General features: G+C 41.2%; 1 protein-coding gene across 2 annotated transcripts in view; it reads left to right on the top strand.

Moving 5' to 3' along the window:
• Window positions 1-98: 98 nt before the first annotated feature.
• Window positions 99-23,036, top strand: part of C5H18orf63 (chromosome 5 C18orf63 homolog) — a 98,171-nt gene continuing 75,233 nt past the window's right edge. Inside the window, exons 1-2 of one of the 2 annotated variants that reach the window (XM_075211340.1) lie at window positions 99-300; window positions 22,747-22,884. In XM_075211340.1, the coding sequence (XP_075067441.1) occupies window positions 22,751-22,884 (134 nt within the window). In that variant the 5' untranslated portion in view covers window positions 99-300; window positions 22,747-22,750. Of the gene's footprint in view, window positions 301-22,689; window positions 22,885-23,036 lie in introns of those variants that run through there. The other variant, XM_075211341.1, reaches the window with a different exon arrangement.

Below are 23,036 nucleotides of genomic sequence, written 5' to 3'. Positions count from 1 at the left end.
CGGAAGGAGGTACTGCTTACTATTGGATGCGATTAATGCAGAGAAACGCCTGATTCGCTCTTTTCGGCCGGGAAAGTTTCAGAGTAGAGCAGTGTATACGTGAGGAGATGAGGGTTGTAAGTTTGTGAGGGAGTTGTTTGGGTCTACGCCAGTTATAGCTTCTCCCGTGTGGTGCGACTCTCTGGGTTGCACATCAATTTAGGTTAAAGTTTGGCAACTTTCCTGAACTCTGGAATAAGATTTAGTCATAACAGATGATTGCATACATAATACAGGTGACTGAAATAGCCACATTGGAAGGTATGCATTCTTTTGTCTACACGATATATAGGTGTAAATAGTTTAATCCAATCTGGTTTAGCATCTTTTCTTAAGCAATTATACTTGAACAGATTGGTCGTTTAATACATTTGTTAATATAAAGGGCTCGAGGTACCGTCCCACATTTTGAAGATATGTCCATATTTTTGTTCTTCTTGATAGCTAGCAGCATAGTTATATTTCTACTATGTGTATTGTATAAGTAGTGTTTAGCATTTGTGCTTTACAACAGGACCTTTCACCTACTCAACATTATTGGTGTTTTTCTGAAAGATAATGGGTGTTTTCATTATTAGCCCAATACTTTTATACAGGAGGAATACCAAACACAATGTAACTTAGAAATTCTAAATGTTTGATTAAATGTAATTTTGTACAAGTTGACTGTATACAAATAAAGGGATACATTCATACAAATAAGAGGGTAAAACATCTCAATAACACTGTTAGATAATTAGTAGCAAATAAAATCTTGAATAGTGATGGGCATCACAGTGGCCTAGTGGTTAGCACTTCAGCCTCACAGCACTGCGGTCATGAGTTCAATTCCCGACCATGGCCTTATCTGTGTGGAGTTTGTATGTTATCCCTGTGTTTGCGTGGGTTTCCTCCCACACTCCAAAAAAAAAACATACTGGTAGGTTAATTGGCTGCTATCAAAATTGACCCTAGTCTCTCCCTCTCAGTCTGTCTGTCTGTGTGTGTGTGTGTGTGTGTGTGTATATTAGGGAATTTAGACTGTAAGCTCCAATGGGGCAGGGACTGATGTGAATGGGTTCTCTGTACAGCGCTGCGGAATGAGTGGCGCTATATAAATAAATGATGATGATGATATTGCATAAGTAAAATGTCTTACAACCATTCTAGAAATGTGCATTATATATAATAGTTTTTGACTGCTGTAGCTCCTTATTGACCAGAGATATTTGTGCCTAACTTTTCAGATCAATTTGCATTCTTTTGCAATGTGTTGACTTCACCAGAAATAACTTGCACTAGGGAAACCTGGCGGCAACTGCCTAAAATTAAACTGAAATGTAATGACTAAATAACTTAACAGACTTCAATAGCTTTTTTATACATTATTTGACATGTAGAAATGTTATATATCTGATGAGTAAATATAACTAAGTTCTTCCATCAAAGTTACTGTATTTCCCTATTTATAATGCGCACCTTTTCCCCCCAAAATTTTGGGTCTAAAAACTGTGTGTGTCTTATACAGGGGTAGTAGCACTTACCCTGTCAGTTGATTTCTCTGTCCGGTAAAGTCTTCTTTCTTCTGTCCGTCTGATCCTGATGCTGGAAAGCCGCTTAATGTCCTCTTTGCGATGACCGGATGTCCTTTCAGGACCTTGTCCTGAAAGTACCCTTTTCAGGATGAAGATGTGCTGAAATGGTGCTCCGTGCCTAAGGTGGATTCAGCCATAGCTGCCTTATCCTCAAGACCACTCTCCCGTGGGATGATGGGGGTCCATTAAAAGATGCTATCATCATAATCACCATTTATTTATATAGCGCCACTGATTCCGCAGCACTGTACAGACAACCTATTCACATCAGTCCCTGCCCCATTGGAGCTTACACTTTATACTTTTTACTTTACTGCTTTGATGTAACATCTTTATTATGTATCATGTATCGGCTATATTGTACTGTATTTTGCTTGTTTATGGAACTGCTAAACCTTTTCTTTTTGCTAAATAAATTGCTTGTGCTTTCGAACACATAAATCGCTTAGACAATGCTTATTGGAAAACGATGAAATAACTTTAATAATTTGGGGGCTCGAAGTTGGTGGTTACGCTACCGGACGATGGGAAACGCACACGGATTTCGGTTCCTCAACAAAGGGTGGAAGACGCATCGCATACGGGAAAGAACGCAGTGTGTTCAAAATCTGTTGTTCATTCTGTGTTGTGAAACCGAATGTCCGTTGTTGCATAATCTAAAGGAGCGCTAACTTGAATCTAGGAACAAGAAAGAAAACTTAATTTTATTGTCGTTTTGCGTTTTAAAATGTATTGTGTTGCATAGCGTATGTGTTCCTGCATTGAGTATGCGCACTTCCGGTGATATTGCCACGTGTTTAAACAGTCGTTCTATAGTTTGTTATATGTATAGTATAATGACTTGCTAAATCCTCTGAAAAGATATTACTATTCTTTTGGAAATGTATTATCTGTGCAGAAAACAAAAGGTTGTATGTGAATGTTATGCATAAAGACAAGAGTTTATTTACTGTTTAAAAGAGACAGATAAGAGAAAAGTTTGTATACTGTTGAAAAGAGACAGAGATGTTGTTCAGGTATGTCTGACATGGTAAAAAGAAGACCTGAAAACAAAGGTTCTGTTTTAAGGGTGAACAGGATATAAAGAAACCTTTGTGTGAGTGGCGTTCTGTTCTAACAAAGAGCAGAGGGATAAAGAGACGCCACAGAGTATACATGGCAGGTATACTTGAAGCAAAAATAACAGGTTTTTGCGGCATTCCCAATAGTAATCGCAAAGCTTACTGATAGTATCTGTAAGCGGTGCGATCGGACCGCATGGTTGATTTTGTGCAGCCGTGATTGTGACTTGGGAGATGTGGGAGGAAATACAATGCAACCATTGATATTCGTGATGGGTATCGGTTGCTAACAGTTGTAAAGTACTCAAACTAGGAAAAGCAGGGTATTGTGAAGTTGGTACTTGTCTGATCCCAGTTGTGTTAGGTTGTTTCTCCAGTGAGTAGTTTGACAATCGCGTGTTATTATTCAGTGGTACTCAGTAACGTGGAGTTGAGGGGACGTACCTGTTAAAAACGTCCAGGGCCAAGAAGAGATGGCCAATTGTGTGCTGTCTAAGGAATGGCCGGTTGTTGCAGCAAAGTATGTTATGCATAATAAGTATGGTGCGTACGCAACAGCGTACTGCGACAAATGGGTCGAGATGACCCGGGAGTGTGTGAAACTTTTCCCAAACATCGGTAGGTGTTAAATAATGTTAGAGATAAAGTGCGGTTGACTTAATCAACAAAAATGAGAATTGAACATGACTGTTTAAAATTGTGGCAACAAGAAGGGTGCGCGTGCTCAGTGGAAGTAGGCGTACACGCACAACAGAAGTGAGCGTTGCAAAGCGTGGAGAACTGAGCGCATGTGCACCCTCACTGCCAAATGCGGTTGGGGTGGTAAATACAGCCGATACCATAAATGTTAAAAATGTAATGAGTAATTTGTATGATGTCTTAAGTTATGATGAGAGCAATGTTTCAAAAGAAGAAAATGTACCCACCGTCATTTCAGCCATTGCCCATGCCAGTAACATACAAGAAGATGGTCTCCACAGGAGGATTTAAAGACCAGGATACAAACCTCTTTCCCTAATTGGACAGGTCTCTCGGTAAATAAAATTAGAGAGCATGCCGTAGAACATGATTAAAACATATGTAAAAAGGAAAAAGCGCAAAGGGATAGGCTAATGATGGTGAGTATCCAGGCTTTAGAAAGATTACATTCCTAACCTCAGATTTATAAAAACCACTATAAGGGACGAGAGAAACAGAAATCTTTTGAAGTGTTTTAACTTCCTAAAGAAGGGACACTTGAGGAAAGTTTGCAAAGAAAATATTCGAGCGAAGGCAGGACCAGGCAAGGCAAATGCTAATCAATGGTAAGTATAAATGTGCAGGTTTAGAAAGAAACTGATTTAAAAAGTTTGTTATTGCTTGTTTGTTTTATGTTGTTGTATGCTTGCTTTCCAGATCGCTGGCCGATGGTAAGGAATGAAAATGTTTGTTTCCTTTGTTGTTTAAAAATAACTATCTTGTCTTTTCTTTTTCATAGATAAGGATAAATAAAAGAAATATAGGCTTAGTGATTAAAGGGTGGGATGGAGAAGTGAAAATAAATTACTCTTGAAAGACTAATTAACAATGGATCATTGTAACACTCTTTGTTTTAGGCTGCAGTGGGTCATTATAATTTGGTTGGCTGAGTCACTATTCAAAAATGAAGTATATACATACTTTGCTCTCAATGTCGTTTTATGCATTTCAGAAAGAAACACGTGAGATGCTAAGTATGAGTCACTCAGTTAATTTTTCGCTTCTCTATTATATGCTAGGAAGTCTGTCACAGGTATATAGTTATGGTGATAGAGTTCCATATGAGCTAACGACGGACGACACTGGATTGCACGGTTGACGTAAGACCACCTAGTTAAGTATGGGGAGGGGTCATAGTTTAGCGACTAGCTAAGGGGATTAGTGGAATAAATACAGCCATTTTCCCGTAATGTCAAATCCAGTTGTCATGTTTACTGTAAAAATCTCTTTTCTGCATTTGTTTGTTTTCAAATCCTTGTATTCAAATCCTTGTATTCTTATTATTCGTTGCTCTCCTGTTTCTAATTTCTTTACATCTGTTAGTATCTCTCTTCTTTTGTATAGAGATACAAAAAGACGTAGACATGGTCTCATTCATGGGGCTAAGACGTTTGTGACATCAGAAGGACTCGGATACACACACTAGATTGACATAAGTCACAGAAGCAGCTAGGGGTTTGGTTTTATGTCTATAGAAGCTGCTGATTTTAAGCAGAAAGGTTTTTGCTGTGGAAATGATTCATGTTTTATAGATTGCATATCTGCCTTTTGCCTCCTATGCAAAGTGTGTCTTTATATATTTGCACAAAGGGTGGAGACAGGAGATCGCTAGAGATTAGACATAGATATGCATCTCTGTGTAGAATTTTTTCCACAAGACATGACATAATGTGAAACCCTAGAAAATGTAAAATTTTCATGTTTTATATTTTTTTCACTGTTAGACAGACATGTACTGGATACTGTTATATTTTGAAGAAAGTGTTATAGGGATCAATCCCTTTGCCCTTCTCACTTAGCCAAGTAGCTGAACGTGTGGGATTGAAAATGGCATGTGAGTTGGCAGAGGGAAAATCGATTGATATACATTGGTCTTCAGCATTTTTCTAGTCTAGGGGGCGACATTGAGGTGACTGAAAAATCATTTTATAGCAATACCAGCACATGACTAGGACATTACATAGAGGACTTGATACAGTGACACAGTTACCAACTGAAGTAGCTGCTAGTAAAGTCCACACTTACACAACTGTACAGGGCTGTCACACCAGAGCGAACATGACTGTCAAATAGACAGCAGGGTTGTATGTGACAGCTGACAAATCTATGTTTTGTTTTGTTTTTCGTTGTATTGTTTTAAACTGTGCACACACATATTAGTTAATATATGATTATTTGGGTTACCTGAAGAATTTCTCCAGGTGAAACAAGTCCACGTCATCCAATTACCACCTTGCAGGATCCTCAAGTATACACTGGTGTACCGATGAAATATATCTTGGTAAAGGTGTATTGAAATGTTTCTAATGTATTACTGTGTTATACTCAAAGCTTTTGTTATTCAATGTGATAGCCCTAGAGTTATAATAGGTGATAGGGGTATTCATATTATTGATAATAAATGTATAATGTATGAGCAGTGATAACAAATTAAATACTTTTTGTTTGGCCACAAACCAGTGTGAACATAAAGTAACGGTACTAGTTAGAACGAATTGAATAGAATAAGGGTTGAAACTTGATTGAAGTGGCTGGTAGCTTTAGCCACTAGTCCTCCCCACTATCAAGATTACACCTGCACTGTCTCTTTACCTGTTACCTTTTGAAATGTTTTTTTGACTTTTCTTGTGATGTGTTTGTAACTGAGAGACTAGTCTAGATCTTGACACTAACTGTCAGGATGTTGGATCGGGAGAGTAAGTTGTGGAACAGTAATTTCCTATGTTTAGGTTATTTGACAGACAGGTACCAAGTGTTGACGACCAGCACCACGTGTTTAAGGGTAGCAGAGAGACACCGGTACCCATTCCATCCACTGCAGAGGAGTCGACACCCAGAGAAGCTTTCCAATTACACTCATGAATCTGTTCTGGGAGGCCCCAAATGCAGTTAGCAACACCTGAGCCGAAGACTAAAACAGTTGTCCAGCATGAAGTGGTAGTTTTCCCTGTTCTGTGTTTCTCTCATCTCATTCTCTTTTCAGGACAGTCAATTCTTTCGATGGTAGACAGGTGACAGAGGCTGGTTCAGGTAGTGATATTGAGGAGTTGGGGATAAAGGAGAAGTTGGTAGCAAATCGGTTCAACCAATTCCTCTATTCAAGTCAGGGTTAAAGGAAAATTGGGAAACTTTGGAGCTTGGAGAAAGTGCGAGGGGCTATTTTGTCTGAGGAGTAAGTATGTTGACCCCATAGTTGGAGAGAGGTATATCCAGTGATGCCGGTCCAGTAATATTTGGACTTGAGCAGGCATCCTTGAGAATGATTCATTCTTTGGTGGGTAAGGTTGTAGACCAAAAAAGTGCTGGGTGTGCACTCGCGTGCCTCAGTGATTATATCGAGTAGGACTAGTTCTTTTTACACTAAATATTCCTAAGGTACCCGAATTATGGATGGGAGGTCACTAGGGGAAAAGTACGACTGCTAGGTCCCTTAGTCTGGAGTCTCCCAATATTTGGCAAGCCGCCCACTGTTTCATTTACAAAGAAACTTGAGTATTGGGAGACTGGGAAGAATGAACAGACAAAAGCCCGCCCCACAAATGTTGATGAAAAGAACTGATGGCATTATTAGAGTGTATATACTAATGAAAGTTGAAGGAGATTGTATATGACATTATTGATAGACATAATACATGTTCATCAATATCATCCTATCTAAATGTTGTCTGAGCTAAAAGACATGCTTTGGACAAATGAACCTGTTAGACATGAAGAACTGTAGTAGAATATTCTATATTGTTGATACATGTTCTATCGTACCCTGTACTCTTCCAAATAATGCATTACATGTTTTATTGCACCCTTGAAGGGCATACAAAAGGTTATCTCCAAGCTCCAGAGGTTCTATGTTATATGGTTTTATATATATATATATATATATATAGATATATAGATATATATATAGATATATATATAGATATATATATAGATATATAGATATATAGATATGTATATGGATATATGTATATGTATGTATGTATGTCGAAGCTACCTGAATAAATTTACACAATTTTAAATATGGGTAATAGGGAAACCTGGCTAGACCCTCCACTGGTGAGGGAAAACATGTATCTAGAGACAAAATCCACCTATGTGAAAGTAGTTATAACAGATACTAAAGTGTAGTACAATAAACATAGAAAATTAATATAATTTAAGCTAAAGGCGAATAAACAGTACATATTGCTGTTGCATTGTAATAGAGCAGTACAAACCCACAGAAATAAGGACTGAAAGTCTTGCCTCTGTGTTCAACTCTAGAAACCACAGTGAGTGGATTGAATTTGGGTGGGCTATTATTTAGGGATATATAATGTGCCTGGTATTGTTGCTAGATAATATTGCTGCAACATGGGTGGCAATGCAGCTGTGTAAAGTGGCTGGAGAGATTGAAATAATGGTAACTTATAGTTTACTTAGATGCAATTAGTGGTGAGTAGAATATCACAGGTTAGGTATGCGTAGTCATATGACAAAAAAACTTTACATGCAGTTGTCAGGGTTGCTGCCAGAAAGCAATTGAAATCCACACTATGTCAATAACAGACATACTAAACTAACCGCGAGTCTGTGCGGTGTGGCAGAATAAGCAATAATTCCAACAACCAATTGAGAAAATCAAACAGTTATGCTATAGAGGCGGTGTGACTGGATCACTGATAAATGTTTTGGTATAAATTTATTTAAAGGTGATAGAGCAGGGCGCTTGTTTATATAATTGCACGTGCACTTATTTTTTTGATATTGTGTGTATTGTGAAATAGGAAATCGTTATTTCCGAGACCAGGTTAGAAAATGTGTTTTTTCTGTTTTAACCTTTCAAAAGCAAATGCATTATGTCTGATGTGTATATATCGGATACAATGAGCCTTTGTTTACCAAGCTTTTGGTGTATTGTGATGTGGGAATGTGTTTTCGACGACTGTCTGAAGTATTCATGCCAGTCAGACCTTTTGACTAGCTAGGGGGTCTCCTGCCTCTGAAATAAGATCCAGGAAATCACTGCAATATTTTTAAGAATTTCATAGCTAAGTGTAAATGTTAGTGGCTTTGCAATACATGTAAATCCATGTTTTGGTAAACAGGGTGACATCCTGATTCTAAAAATAGCCTGTGTCCAAATCTGTATAAAATGCACTGACTTGGACACTGAAATTTTTCTGATTTCAACATCTGACCTGATCACTAGTACCTCTAACCAGTGAAAGCAAATAAACATCTTGCTTCAAAGACCTGCTTGAAAATATCTTCCATGCCGAAAATCCTGTGACCTACATATTAGACCCAAACTCTAATCCGTTTTCCGGCTGATTCTGAGGTTGGACCCAGCTCTCCAGTACCACCGCTCTGTCTGCTACCCATGCAGCCCTGGTCAGTGTGATAGGCCAGGGTGCATCCATCCACAGCAATACTGATCCATAGTAAGAGGTCAGGAGTACCAGCCCAGGTACACCAGCAACGAGGTACGCTAGCAGCAAAATTATTTGATATGGAGGGGATATTCTCAAATAGGCAGTACTTTGAGGTGGAATTTTTTTTTTTTTTGTGACCTTATGCATTTCAGCCATAATATAAATTTCTCAAACAGGGGAATTTAGCATGCCATGTCTGTAAAACGGCGAGTAAGTGCAATTTATTTGGAGCAAAAAGGGATGACGTATTTTCAAAAAGGACCACAGCTTAGTGCATCAGCACAGACTTTAAAAATAAATAAATAAATCTTACTCTTATTGCTATTTCATGTTTAACTATTCTGTTTATATACAGTGTTTCTCTCTGCCAGTTTATATACATGTGCACCAATGTGCCTGCACAATGGTTCCACCCCTCCTATTGCGGCAGGAGGGGTGTATTTGAAATAACGAAAGGGGACGGTGTCAAAGTAAGCCCAGCCGGTACCCAGCAACAGACAGGGTGGCATAGGCGGTCATTGTTCAAGGAGCCTAGCTTATTAATGAACAGTGAGCAGAAAGAAATGGTGTAAAGATAATGTAGATCTTTTCCCCTCCCACCAACTAAAGTTTCACCAGTGAGATCGTAGTATGGTGCAGTAGCTGGTTTAGCAGTGTAGATCACGTAGCAAAAGGGAACAGGTTGAATCCGAGATGGGTTTACATAGATGTAAGAATATTCCCAAGATTTTATTCGTTTGGCAAGTACGGATGTATGGCAATACGTCCGAAGACACTGGTCTTTAGGGTCCTATAAGACTAACCAATAGTTTAGTACAAAACAGTGTGGACAGTGAGTCAGATAACTCACGACAGCTTGTGATGAAAGTGTCCGAATCCAGTAGTGGAGGGATGGGGACCCTGTTTCGTAGTTTATGCTGCTCCTCCCACAACTTAATGCACCACAGGGTTGCCACAGAATTGCACTGCGGTTTCTGATTCAGCAGTATAGTTCAGCTCGATACACAGCCGTCAAGACACATGAACTCCGGGAGGTTCAAAAGGGTTGGTGCACCAGTGTAAAACTGGCAAAGCTGCACTTCAGTCAGTGCGTTACGAAAGTGAATAGATAGATCCACGGGATGTCACACAGTCCTGCTGATGAACTGTACAGTGGGCAGAGTTTGAGACAGATGAAAGGCAACGGCTCTCTGGTGTCTTGTATAGTGAAAAAAACTGTGCCAGACAGGGACACAAGTAGGATTGATGAATCGATCCTTTGTCGGACAGTCAGAATGGGTAATGCAGTGTGCACAAGAACCTCTGTCTCGGCTTCCACTACACCCACACTCACCGGGAAAGCAGCAGGTCACAACCTTGCCCAAGTCAAGAGAGGTGCAGATATGTGTATGTAACAGGGTAGCATATGGTACAGCAGGGTTAGAGCATGGTGCCCAAGCGCTTTGGGGGTCATCGTTATTCCAAACATACAGAGCAGTTACACGACAGAAGTAGATTACCATAAATCTTTTAATGTTTTGCATGAATGTTGAGCTGCCATATGTCAAAATGTCTGTGGAGGTGATGTAATACTGTCCAAGGCCAGTACTGGTCACTTACCCTACCAAAAGTTATTGCTTGTAAATTGGATCATCAGAGGCCCCAACAGTAGAGCCAGACTCCGGGAATAAAATGCAAGATTGGTCACCTAAAGATGTTAGATTGTGAAGGATGCAGGAGTCCAGTACAGTGCGCCATTAAGGTGGAGTCATACCAGATACCTTGGCCATCGGAAGTACAGTAGACGGCTTTTAACCTTGTCACTCAAAATGAAATTTTGTAAATGTTGCATATTCCGGAAATTACACTAGACTGCTGTCAATGTTGGGTACAGTGACTGGTTAAGGAACTATTTAGTTAATTTTTGATCTGTACAAATTATAGAAATGTGAACATTGTTTGCACAATGCAAAAGTATCGGAATGGTTTGTCCCAATCACGTCACCATATGATGTCACTAGGTACTACCTCTTTTATAGGCAGAACTTTAAACTTAAAAATGATAACTGAATGCATGACATTACTAATAAATTCATAGTGATATGGATGTAATAATAATGCTATTTGATTTTGTATGCGATGCAGTTTGCTTTGAATCTTAATAATAAAGGATATATTAATATCAGTACAGTCCGGGTCGTTGTGTTTGTGAATTAATTCCTAGAAATAGTTGACATGACTCAGAGGAGCTGTTTAAATCAATGTGTTTTGTTTATGTTAAACTAACCAGAAGGGGCTGGTAGATAATGGTAGTACCTTGTATCATTTATGGCAGGTCGCAAACGTGAAAGCCTTTGAAAATAGATTTTGTCTTGAAAGAGAACACGTGTTTGGGAGGCCCTAGACATGCCGACTGCAGAGACAGGGTTATATGTTAATGACAAATTTTAAGCTAAATAGGGTCACAGGAAAATATATCATTTTTGCCTTTATCATACTTACCAGAGGCATGTGTGGTATGCAGATGAAGGGGAACTTATGACATGTTGTATGGAAGTAAAATTATGTTTGTAAGTCATACTGGTGAAAAGTTAGGACAGGGTAACAAAAACCTGATTTAAAGGTGTTTCTACAGAAGGGTCATAAAACCCTAATTTGTATTCACACGGACCATTTTGTTATAACATCACAGGAAGGCGGGCTGTGGGCCCTGCAGCATGGATTTAAAACTGCACTGTGATTGTTAGAACTTGTTCACTTATGGGGAGTCAATCTGATTGTAGAGTGTCCTATTTTTCCTGTTTCTCCCAGCACCAGAAACTTTATTATAAGTGAATTATCAGTTCTGTCTTTTATCCTTTTTTATTTTAGAAGAAACAATTGCATTATATTTGTATGCCTTTTTTATTACCTGTGTTATCTTAAGCATTTTGGATGTATTTTCCATATTAAATTCCACTTAATAAGTTCAAGTCTCTGTGTGTTAGACAGTCACCGCCGCGACACACATTACTTTCTTCTGGCGTCCTGGCCGTCGCTATGACGACCTTGACGTCACTTCCGCTATTTCGGGCAGACCGTTGCCAGGGCAACGGTTGAACGCTGAAAATAAATTGTAGGCGCTCCGGCAGGCTGGGTGGCCGGGCACATGTATGACAGGTCCGCCTGAGGGCTAATTAATACCTTGTGTCTACAATTAACAGGGGGGCTGTGATTGGTTCAAAGCTAGGCTCTGATTGGCCATCGGCAGTATTTAAGGCAGTGAGGTCTAAGCCTCGCTGCCGGTTATAGCGTCCTGTTTCAGTTCTGCTGCCTGCTACTTTGTCCCTGTGTTTGGTGTTAACCTAAGATTGATTTCCCGTGTATGACCCTTGCCTGTTCCTGGATTCTGACCCTGATCTATTGCCTGAACCCGGATTCTGATTCTCTGCTAGTGACCCTGATCTTACGCTTGTCCCTGAACCTGTGCCTGTGACCCCTGACCTTGTTTTGTTCGCCTGGATACGTTGTCTGTTGCCGGCACCGATTCTGGCCTGGACCCCACGCTGTTGTCTGTCATAACACACTATTCCTGGGTTCTCCTTAGCCGGTACACATTCCTCGACCCTCTGTTTGTCTGCAGCCAAGTCTGTCCTCACCACTAGGGGCAACAGTGAACACCAGACTGCAGAGTAGACTCCAGGTTTTGCTGTACTTGCTGGAGGGGTTCCTAACACTGTGTTCTTACGAATTCACGCGAGTTTGGTCAAGGTGCTACATAATTGAAACGAGGAGAACAATTGTGGTTTATGTTAACTCTGATTAAAGTAACTTGTGCTAGATTAATTCTAGGGAGAACCGAAGGCTTCCTAAATAAGTGTCAGCTCTTCTGAGAAAAAACCTTGGTGGTGGCATAGTTGGTACTGCAACACTAGTGTATGGCATAGATAGGGAAGGATTTAATCATTTTAGACAGACCAGGTGGCTGTTTTTTGGTTAACCCTGTGTCACCAGGCTGAGGTGAGTGCTGTTCGTAACATTGGGTATGAAGGGGGGTGCACTCTCTCAGAAGGTACAAGAGCTGCAAATGCAAGGGTATCCCTCCCTGGCAGTTACAAAGATTTACTTGCTGGCTATTTACAGACTTTGGGCTCGGTATCCAGTCATGTGCATTGTGAATTTACGCAAGATATACTACGCAAACGGGCATACGTACGGATTCTAATCAGGCCCTTTGTGTGTAGATTGTACACCTCGTACTACTAAGGATACAGAACATGTACTAGAAAAGTTTAGAGAACTATTATATTGGATGACTGTCAGAATGGACAGGATAGAGTGGTGTCACGAGCCATCGCGGTAGCTGTGACTGCTCGGCTGAATACTTCTGTGACCGCGTTCTGGCTCTTTCCCTGGCAGTTTGGACAACAGTTCCAGTCATTGCTAGGGCGACTGGAGTGCTCTTCCCATCACTGTGGCGTCCTGGCAAGTGGGATGACAGCCGGGGGTCGCGCAATATACTTTATTTCATTAACAGCCTGCTGAGGCTGATTTCATGGGCTGGTCCTCTGCGTTGTGATTGGCTCCTTGCCGTATTTAAGGCAGGGATGGCTTGGCCTTTCTGGTGCTAGTGTTTGTGCCACACACTTGTTTACCTGCTACCTATTCCATGTGGATACTCTGCCATTCAGATTTCTCTCCTGTTCTGACCCTTGGCTTGTTTACTGGACACTGTTTGAACACAGATCACTCTGACGTTTGTTTCCTGGATTTCCATGCTTGCTGCCAGTCCTGACCTTTAGCCTGTCTGTGACTACCCTGCTTGGTTCTGTCCCACGATCCTTGCCTGCTCCTGTTTATCTGTGTACTGTCTTGTTGGTTTCCTTGCCTCCTACCTCTGCGCTATGGTGATGGTGTGGAAGCTTTTACTACTCTTGAGTTAAGTCCTGGGGCATCCAAGTACCTGCAAGTGCAACTAACTAAGGGAAAAGTTGTTGCTATAGGCGAAGAACTATACACTTAATTAGTTCTAAAAGCTTATGTTAATTGCCACTTGCAATAACAAGTGGTTGATTTGCTATTCTAGGTAAATAGAATCCTCCAGTAAGAGATTGTCCTAGTCTTCTGGGTATGTTTACATCCACCATAGAAGTTATACCAAGAATCCAAGGAAAATCCATCTCAGAACCAGATTGGCTTCTTCTAACAACAGATTCAAATGTCAAGAATGAGGGGGCCCGTTTGAACTCACAAAGTGTATAGGGTACCTGGAGTCAATGTGAGACAGCCTATACATTTTTAGGAAATGAGAACAGTTTGGAAAAAGCACACATTTTCAACTTGTTTTATGCCATACGCATCGCAATGTATTTCTCCGACCATCCGACAGTAATAGCATTTATAGACAAGCAGGGAAGTACGAGAAGTACAGTTATTCTGAAAGAACGAACACTAATCAAGACCTGGGCAGAAAGCATCATTAGACCTCTTTGAGGCCATCATGTAGCAGGTAAGTACAATATAGTGATAGATCATCTCTGATTCACCCTATATAATAGTGTTTGATAGAAGATATGTTTCGGCTTCTTGATACAAAAGTTTGTCCTACAACAAATACATTTAATAGACACTGGTGAGAATACAAAGATGAATTATTTTTTTTTTCTCTTAAAAAAACAAGACCATGTAAATTTCATCACGGATGCATATTCCTCCTCATTTCCTCTCATCCTAAGATCTCTGAGATAAATCAAGAAAGAGGCAGTATAGGTGATATTTATTCTCCCCTTCTAGCCTCTGTGACCAAGGGTTGCCATAGCCTGGAAAATGCTTCTAGATCCACCGTGGCCTCTACCATTACTACTAGATCTCCAGAGACTCTTGTTGCACACCAACCTGAACACACTCCTTCATGGGGTGGAAACTGAGCAGGCATACACTATATGGACAAAAGTATTTGGCCACACCTGTTAACTTTTGAATTGAGGTGTTTTAATGAGACCCATTGCTATGGGTGTATAAAATCAAACACCTAGCAACGCAATCTCCATTTGCAAACATTTGTGATACAAAATAGGTCGTTCTGAAGAGCTCAGTGGCGAAGTGCGGTATTGTGATAGGATGCCACCTTTGCAATAAGACAGTTTGTGAAATTTCATCCCTGCTTGATATTTCACCGGCAACTGTGTAAGTGATATTAGAAAGTGGAAGCGTTTAGGAACAACAGCAACTCGGCAATGAAGCGGAAGACCATGTAAAATCACAGAGCGGGATCAACAATTGTTAAGGAGCATGGTGCATAAAAGTTACCAATCTGCTGATTTCATAGCTGAAGCGTTCCGAACTTCCACTGGCATTAATGTAAGCACAAAAACTGCAGTGGGAGCTTAATGGAATGCGTTTCCATGGCCAAGCAGCTGCATGCAAGCCTCACATGACCAATGCCAAGCGTCGAATGGAGTGGTATAAAGCACACAGACACTGGACTGTGGAGTATTGGAAACTTGTTCTGGGGAGTGACGAATCACGCTTCTCTGGCAGTCAGATGTGCGAGTCTGGGTTTGGCGGATGACGGGAGAAGGTTACCTGCCTGATTGCATTATGCCAGCTGTGAAGTTAGGTGGAGGAGGAATAATGGTATGGGGCTATTTTTCAGGGTTTAGGCTAGGCCCCTTGTCTCCAGTGAAGGGCAATCTTAATGCTTCAGCATACCAAGTCATTTTGGGCAAGGTTATGCTTTCAACTTTGTGGCAACAGTTTGGGAAGGCCCTTTGCAATTCCAACATGACTGTGCCCCAGTGCACAAAGCAAGGACTACAAAGACATGATTTGATGGGTTTGGTGTGGAGGAACATGACTGGCCCGCACTGATCCTGACCTCAACCCCATCAAACACCTTTGGGATGAACTGGAATGGAGAATGCCAGCCAGGCCTTCTCATCCAACGTCCGTGCCTGACCTCATAAATGCATTACAGAATGAATGGTCACAAATTCCCACAGAAACACTCCCAACATCTTATGGAATGCCTTCCAAGAAGAGTGGAAGCTGGCAGGCAAAAGGGGGACTAACTCCATATTAAAAGTATATGTATTTGAATACAATGTCATTATAGTCCCTGTCGGTGTAATAGTCAAGTGAGTCTCTAGGTAAGTATTTGAAGTTGTGTTGCAAACTAAAAATAAGTTAAATGCAACCAAGTATTTTACTTTCTTTAGGAAAGACTAAAGGGTTTAGTTCTTAAGACTGAATATTCTGGTCTTCACATAAAGCATCTTATCTTTCTTTTTTTGGGGTGGGGGGCATGGCTTGGGCGCCATTTAATAAAGTTGCAGGTTTTGTGTGCTCCACTGATCCAGGTCAAAAGCCAACGAATATTAGGGTCTTCCCTGTCCCAAAAGTATTCCTGGTACATGGCCTTGCGTCCCTGCAGTCTGGACACCCCCTTTTACCCACATTCCTGCTCCGATACCCTGCTAGGACCTGCAATTGAGACTTGGGTATTTTCCATTAATGGTGTCTGTATGATCCCAGGATTGCTCCTTTTAAATAGCACAACAGGGGACGTGGACTCCATCCTTTCCACCAGCACAGGTCATTTAACACCGCTGGAAGCACCACCAACAGGGACGCGGTCCCGCTGGTGAGTCTACTATTCAGCCGGGACCTGCTGCTTTCCTGCCCACATACGCACTCCAGTGAGCCTGTCTGAAACAAGGCACATACTATCACAAGCAGCTGGTCTGCAGGAGCCCTCCATAGGTGTACGGCACTGCGCTGTTCGTCCGACTTGCTCTCTCACCCCCCTTTTTGATGGGCTGCCTACCTCACTCTTCAGCTTGCTTGTCACGTCTGCAGGGGGACACTCTGTACACTTACCTGTTTTACGCTCTGCTGAGCCAGACAATACTGGTCCTGGATGCTGCCAAACAACATCACTTGCTGACTGCATTTCTCTCCAAGCGGGTAAGCGCTGAATGTACCCCTCCAACTATTGTCTAGCTTCCTCAGCATCTGGACTGTACAGGGCACCCCTCCACCGTCTGTTGGTATCACATCTCCTTGCCAGCAGAGCAGTGTCACCAAGCTAAGCAGTGTCCAGAACTGTTGGCTCACACTGCCATCTGGTGACTGATTTTCTTATTACATTTCATTTGAATGACTACAATTGGAAGATTTCTATTGCTGGTTACACGAGTCTGCTCAGAGGCTTGTTTTCAGGACTTGCATGTACCTTCATTTGCATTTAAATGCTCTGTAGCCACTATTCCCCACCATGTGCTGAACCACTGTGGGTATGCAGCTGTTCGCTCCTCTCCACATGTAATCTTGCTGAATGATGCTTCCACATTTTGAAGTAGCCTAAACTGACTGACTTACCCCTACATTTATGGCCAAAGGTAAGTAGACCGCGGCTAAAAAGGAGGCAAACCGTGACAGGGATACATCTCTGATCTGTGACAGTTTCTCCGGGTATCAACTAACACACCTGCCCCGGAGCCCCCTCTTAGTAATACAATGCCGAAACGCACAGCTGGTGCAGGCTTTTTACTAGCTTCCATGGTGACACCCTCCCCTCCGACGGAGGCTGCAGACCTGCATGAGGTTATTCAATGTATCTAGTCCTTATCTTATCAACTAAACCGGATATCTTGGACTTGGAACATAAAATGCATGAAACATTTTCCACTGCAGTTTCGAGCATCCTTGCTGATGCATCCACCTTAGAAGAGGACAGAGAATCTTCTAAAGACTGTCGCTAAATTACAGGAGGCATTCTCTCGTAAGGCCTTGATAACTGTGGACACCGCAACACCCACCAGATCCTGGGCATCCCGGAGGATATTCCCTCAGGGTATTGTGAATGTCCTCACGAAGATCTTCAATGATGTATTGGGGCATGATCATTCTACCCAAATTATCTTTGATCAGGCCCACAGGGCTCTTCACCCTAAAGCCCTCGCCACGGAGAGAACCAGAGACATTATATGCAGGCTGCACTACTATTCTCAGCGGGAAGAGAAACTGAAAATATCAGGTATCTAGATGATATTGGCTTTAATGGTCACAAAGTCCAGGTGTTTCAGGATTTCTTCTGGCATATGTTACAGCAGAGGCACTCACTTAGATCTTTGACCAAAGAGCTTTGCAAAGGCAATGTAAAATATCGTTGGGGAATCCCCTTCAGCCTTCATGCTACAATTAATGCATTTCTAAGAGATCCCTTGGACCGTGATACCTTCTTTTCAACGCTATAGCTACCCCAAGTGCCCCTGCAAGAATGGCAAGAAGGCTCCACCAGACTCCGGCAGCCATCAGTTGCAGAGCGAGAGTAAGAAGTCCACTAGCTCTGATGTAGCCCCAGGGACACTCCGGCTCGCAACCTGAAAGACACACCTTGAATGTAGCACCGATGTTGCCGATCTGCCCCCTTATGGTCACTTTGGCGGATTGCAAATGTTCCAGTTACTTAAGAATGTTCTATGGCGTATGCAAACTTCTCAGCCTTATACATCCTTGTATTGTTTACAATGAAGACTCACACTAGCGTTAATGCTGTTGCTATATTATGCCTTTGTGCTTCTGTTATTTCTCTCATACTTCTTTCACATTTTTGCATCTCTAGGCTCCCTCCTGATGTCTCCAACCCCATCTCTCCCTCTCCAATCTGTCTCGTGTCCCCCCCAACTCCTCTTGGCTCACACTCTTCTTCTCCTTTGATTCCCCTTAGAGGGTACCCCCACCTCCTCAGACCACTGCCTTCAAATTTATTGCATTAATGCTAAAGGCCTCAAAGTCCCTGAAAAGAGATCCCAAGCATCTTTTTTTTTTTTTTTTCACTCTAATCAGGCAGATGTGGTTTATATCCAGGAGACCGATTTTTAAACTAGGTTCATCACCCCTCCTTCACAACAAGCATTACCCTCATGCTTTTTACAGTAATTGTCCCTAAGGGAAAACAAAAGGGTTTCTGGTGCTCCTATCCAAATCCTTGAAACTTTCTAATGTATCCCACTACTCCTTTAGTGAGGGCTGGGGGCTGCTGGTGAGGTGTAACATTTTCCACCGCAAATTTACGTTTGTCAACATTTATGTTCCAAACCAAAACCCGGTGGTACTCCAAAATACAATGCTGGGAACCCCGACACGAGTGTGCACGACATATTGAGAGCGAATATTGAGGAGCATGACATACTGTTGTTTTTGATAGGTTATTATCCTGACTTGCAGTGAATGCAATTAAGAAAGAGGGCGGCGCCACAGAATGACGTCCACATGAACGCATACAGTAATGTTTCTACACTTAAGGGGGCAGTTGGAAGAGGCGCAGCCTCTTTATGTTATTACGTAAACTGCCCCCTTAAGAGTAGAAACATTACTGTAGGCGTCAATGCGGACGTCATTCTATGGTGCCGCCCTCTTAATCGCAAACAGTACGTCGTGCTCCTCAATATTCGCACTCAATATGCTGTGATCACTTGTGTCGGGGTTCTCAGCATCACATTTTAGTACCCAACCCACCAAAACCAGACGCCCTTCCTTGCAATAACCTTGCTTAGAAGGAATGTTGGTGTTTGGGAGCAGCCTGGACTGGACCCTGAATCTAGCCGTGGACACTTTGGGCGGGACTCCAAGATACCCGGGCAACGTCTATATCGTAAGGTAAGGCGCATTTTCCACGTCTTCCAGCTCGACAACTTCTGGCACCTTACGCATTCCTTGAACCATGACTCTTTTATTCACACCCTCGCAGTGCATATTCCAGACTAAACTATTTAATGGTGAGCCATCAGCATTACATTTGGTTAGACAGACTGACATTGGTCAAATAACGTGGTCTTATCACAACTATATTTCTTGATGTACATGTCCCTTTTAACATTCCTAAGCATTGAACGTGTACACTTAATGAGTCCCTCCTGACACTTACAGCAAGGACCAAATTGGTATTGCCGTAGGTGAGTACGCTGCTCACAATGACTCAACTGATATGTCAAAGCTGACCATTTGGGATTATCAGAAATGTGCCCTATGAGGCAAGCTGATTCAACTAGGGTTGTTTATTAAACAACTAAAGAATATTCTCAAGTAGAACCTCCTTCTTAAAATTACAGATCTAAAAGTCAAACACAAATCCTTCCTGGCTGGGGATACGCAGCATGAACAGACAGTAGCCAGAGTTACCCTTAATAAATTGCTTGGTGATAGGCCATTTTCGTTCTTTGATCATTGCAAACACAAATACTTCCAATGGAGGAACAAACCGAGGAAACTGTTTGCCCAGCAGCTACGAGCCAAACGTACTGCCTCTTTCAATCATTCGGTGAAGGATGCTGTGGGAAGGAGAGCCATTTGATGGTGAAAATAGCCTCAGTGTTCCTTGCATACTACTCATGATTGTATAACATTGTTTGCACCTCCTGACTCGAAACAGGAACAGATTAGTAAGTATCTCCAGATATGCAATTTTTCCAAGTTTGCGGAGTCTGTAAGAGAGATGCTGGACCAGCCCTTCACCCTGAAGGAATTGGAGGCGACCCTTGCCTCCCCACCAACTGGTAAAAGCTTGGGATCTGATGGGTTCACAATTGGCTATTACAAGATATTTAGCCATGTATTGAATCCTCTACGTCTATCGGTCCTTAAATGAAATCTCCAACGTATCCAGCAGTCTCCCAGGCACACAAGCACGATTTTTCCTAAGGATGTCCCTCCTGTTCTTCCTGTTAATTTTCACAAAGAGTTAAGGTCAACATTTATGGCGAACCGCCTGCCAGAGCTAATTGATAGCGATCAAGTGGGCTTTGTTCTGGGCTGCGACGCTCAAGACACCACCACAAAGGAAATCCTGGGATGCCCATACGATGAAGGCCCTGATTTCTGGCTGTTTGTCCTCCCAGACGTGTCCCTTTCCCAATATAAAAGAATCCTTCCTTTGCCATTTGAGCAATGTTGCTATAGCGTTACTCTCAGTCCATTGGCTGTCGTCTACCTCTCCTGGTATGCGAGAGTGGTTTAGACGGATAGTTTAGTGGTTTAGAAGGCTCATGGATGACATTGCCCTCTCTGGCCAAAAGAAAGTAATTGAATACTTGGCAATGTTGCTCCGCTTGCTGCAATTTAAAGAGTCTCCATCTACCACTCCCTCATAGACTGTGGATAGTTATCTGGGGGCCAATTGGATAGATGGATCTGAGGATTGAGATACTCTTTGCATTCCCATCTAGCGACTGTTTACTTGGAAGGTGGACATAACATCTTGAGGAGTCCCTTTTATCTTACCCCCCATCTCCCCATACCTTTTCCCATTCCCCCCTCTGTACTCCTACTTCTTTTTCTTTTATTTTTCGTGTATTCTTTGTCTTTACAGTTTACATAATTTACTATTGGTTGATGGACCCTGATGTTTTCAATTGAATGTACTTTTGTATTTTGTTTCGTCTGCAGTGTGCAGCCCCCCCTATACCTTTTAATAAAAACAAATTACACAAAAATGCATTTTAAAGCATCCTTTTGGATTCAAGATTAGTATTGTAAAACTCGGTTGTACGATTCTTCCAAACTGTGAAAATAATTTGGCCATATATTAGACCATTTTTAACACCATGAATCTTAAACTCGTACTGGACTGATTAGTAACAAGCCCCTTTGAGTCTTTGCAAGAAACGTCTTACTCTTAAAGTATTATTTCTGGTGGCAATTACTACTGTTAGATGAGTAAGAGAAATACGTGCATTATGGTGCATTCATATATTTTCCCAGATAAATTTATATTAAGGACAAATTAATCATATTAATCAGGAAATTTCATTACCAGCATATTGGCCACAAGTGAAAGATTAAGCGAAGCATCTACATACACTAGATGGGGTGAGAGCATTCTTGCAGAGAACAAAGAAACTGAGTTAAACTGGAACATGATGGGCATGCTCCATCAAAAGATACCATTTGCAGGATGGATCCTTGTAGTCATCATACAGGCATATAATGGGAAAGGTCTTGGTGCCCAAGATTATAAAGGCAGAGAGTAGTGGCAAGTTCTTGGCCTGGAAAAGTGCAAGTATCGTCAATGGAAATTTTGAAAGCGGCAAGATAGTCTACAATCCACAGCTCAAGTCTTTATTAATAATATACTAAAATAGCATATCCTGATCGGTAAAAGCTAGCGACATAGGTTAAAAACCATAATGAGAATTGTTGAACTGATTGACATATACAGTGAAAGTGTGATTTAATAGTTGTATTGTCACATATGTAAACACTTTTATATTTGTGAATCATCTAGTATATTCACTAGTAACTTGTTGCTGTTATAGAAAAGTTATATTCCCCTAGAGTCAATCAGAAAATAGTATTTTCCTTATAGTTTTGGTTATTGGATGCCATATGTATACACAGAGAGATGGGGAGCCCTTGTAGGTTAATCATAAATGATACGGATTAGATATATTAGATTATGGTCAGATATAGAGGATTTCTATCTTGTTGCTACAAGGGTATAAAGCTGTCCTTTACTATAAGTTATGTAGCATATCTGATCGCTTTAAAGCATCTAAGTTGTGGTGCTAAATGGTAGAGTCTGATCCATCTACCACACTGTAGGATAAGCACGAATAGTACTCTAGCCCTTAGTCATTAGTATAATATTGCATCAAAATGTTTGATTGTTTAGAGGTATTCTATAGCAGCGTTATCAATTGGGCAGCAGGGCGAATGCCGTTGGGCGTTTTGCTACTATAGGTTTGTCAAGCCTTTGAAAAGGAGTTAAAAATAAGTGTTTTTCTTTGTAGTGTAGTATGACAAAATGAACAGGCTTAGGAAGCACAGTGATTCATAATTCTAGAATCATGAGTATAAGCTAAGCATTTTTGGAATATGTATTATAATAAAAATGCTAAGCATGTCATTTTCTGTTTTTCTATTTTGTTACAAAACCTTTATTGTGATTTTTTTTTTTCTGCCTAGAAATATGGATATGAAGATGCCACAATCACTATTTTTTATGGATTTGCCAGATCTGAGAAGCCTCTGCTCTGTTAAGATCATTATCAACGCTGGAATTTCAAATTCTAGTATTCGAGAAATACAGATAAAACTCTGCAGGTAATCCATCATTAACCAGGAGAACCAAATGTCTAAAAATATGTAAAATGTGTTCTTTATATGTAGTGGGTAGGTTAAAAATGTCAAGGAAACTATGTATTTAGGTTCCGGTGGATTGGATACAACAACCAGCAAAAAATCTGATATGTGGT

The sequence above is a fragment of the Mixophyes fleayi genome, chromosome 5 (genome assembly GCF_038048845.1).
Source record: "Mixophyes fleayi isolate aMixFle1 chromosome 5, aMixFle1.hap1, whole genome shotgun sequence".
NCBI lineage: Eukaryota > Metazoa > Chordata > Amphibia > Anura > Limnodynastidae > Mixophyes > Mixophyes fleayi.
Note: the sequence above shows the minus strand (reverse complement) of the source record. Positions and strands in the feature narration are given on the sequence as shown.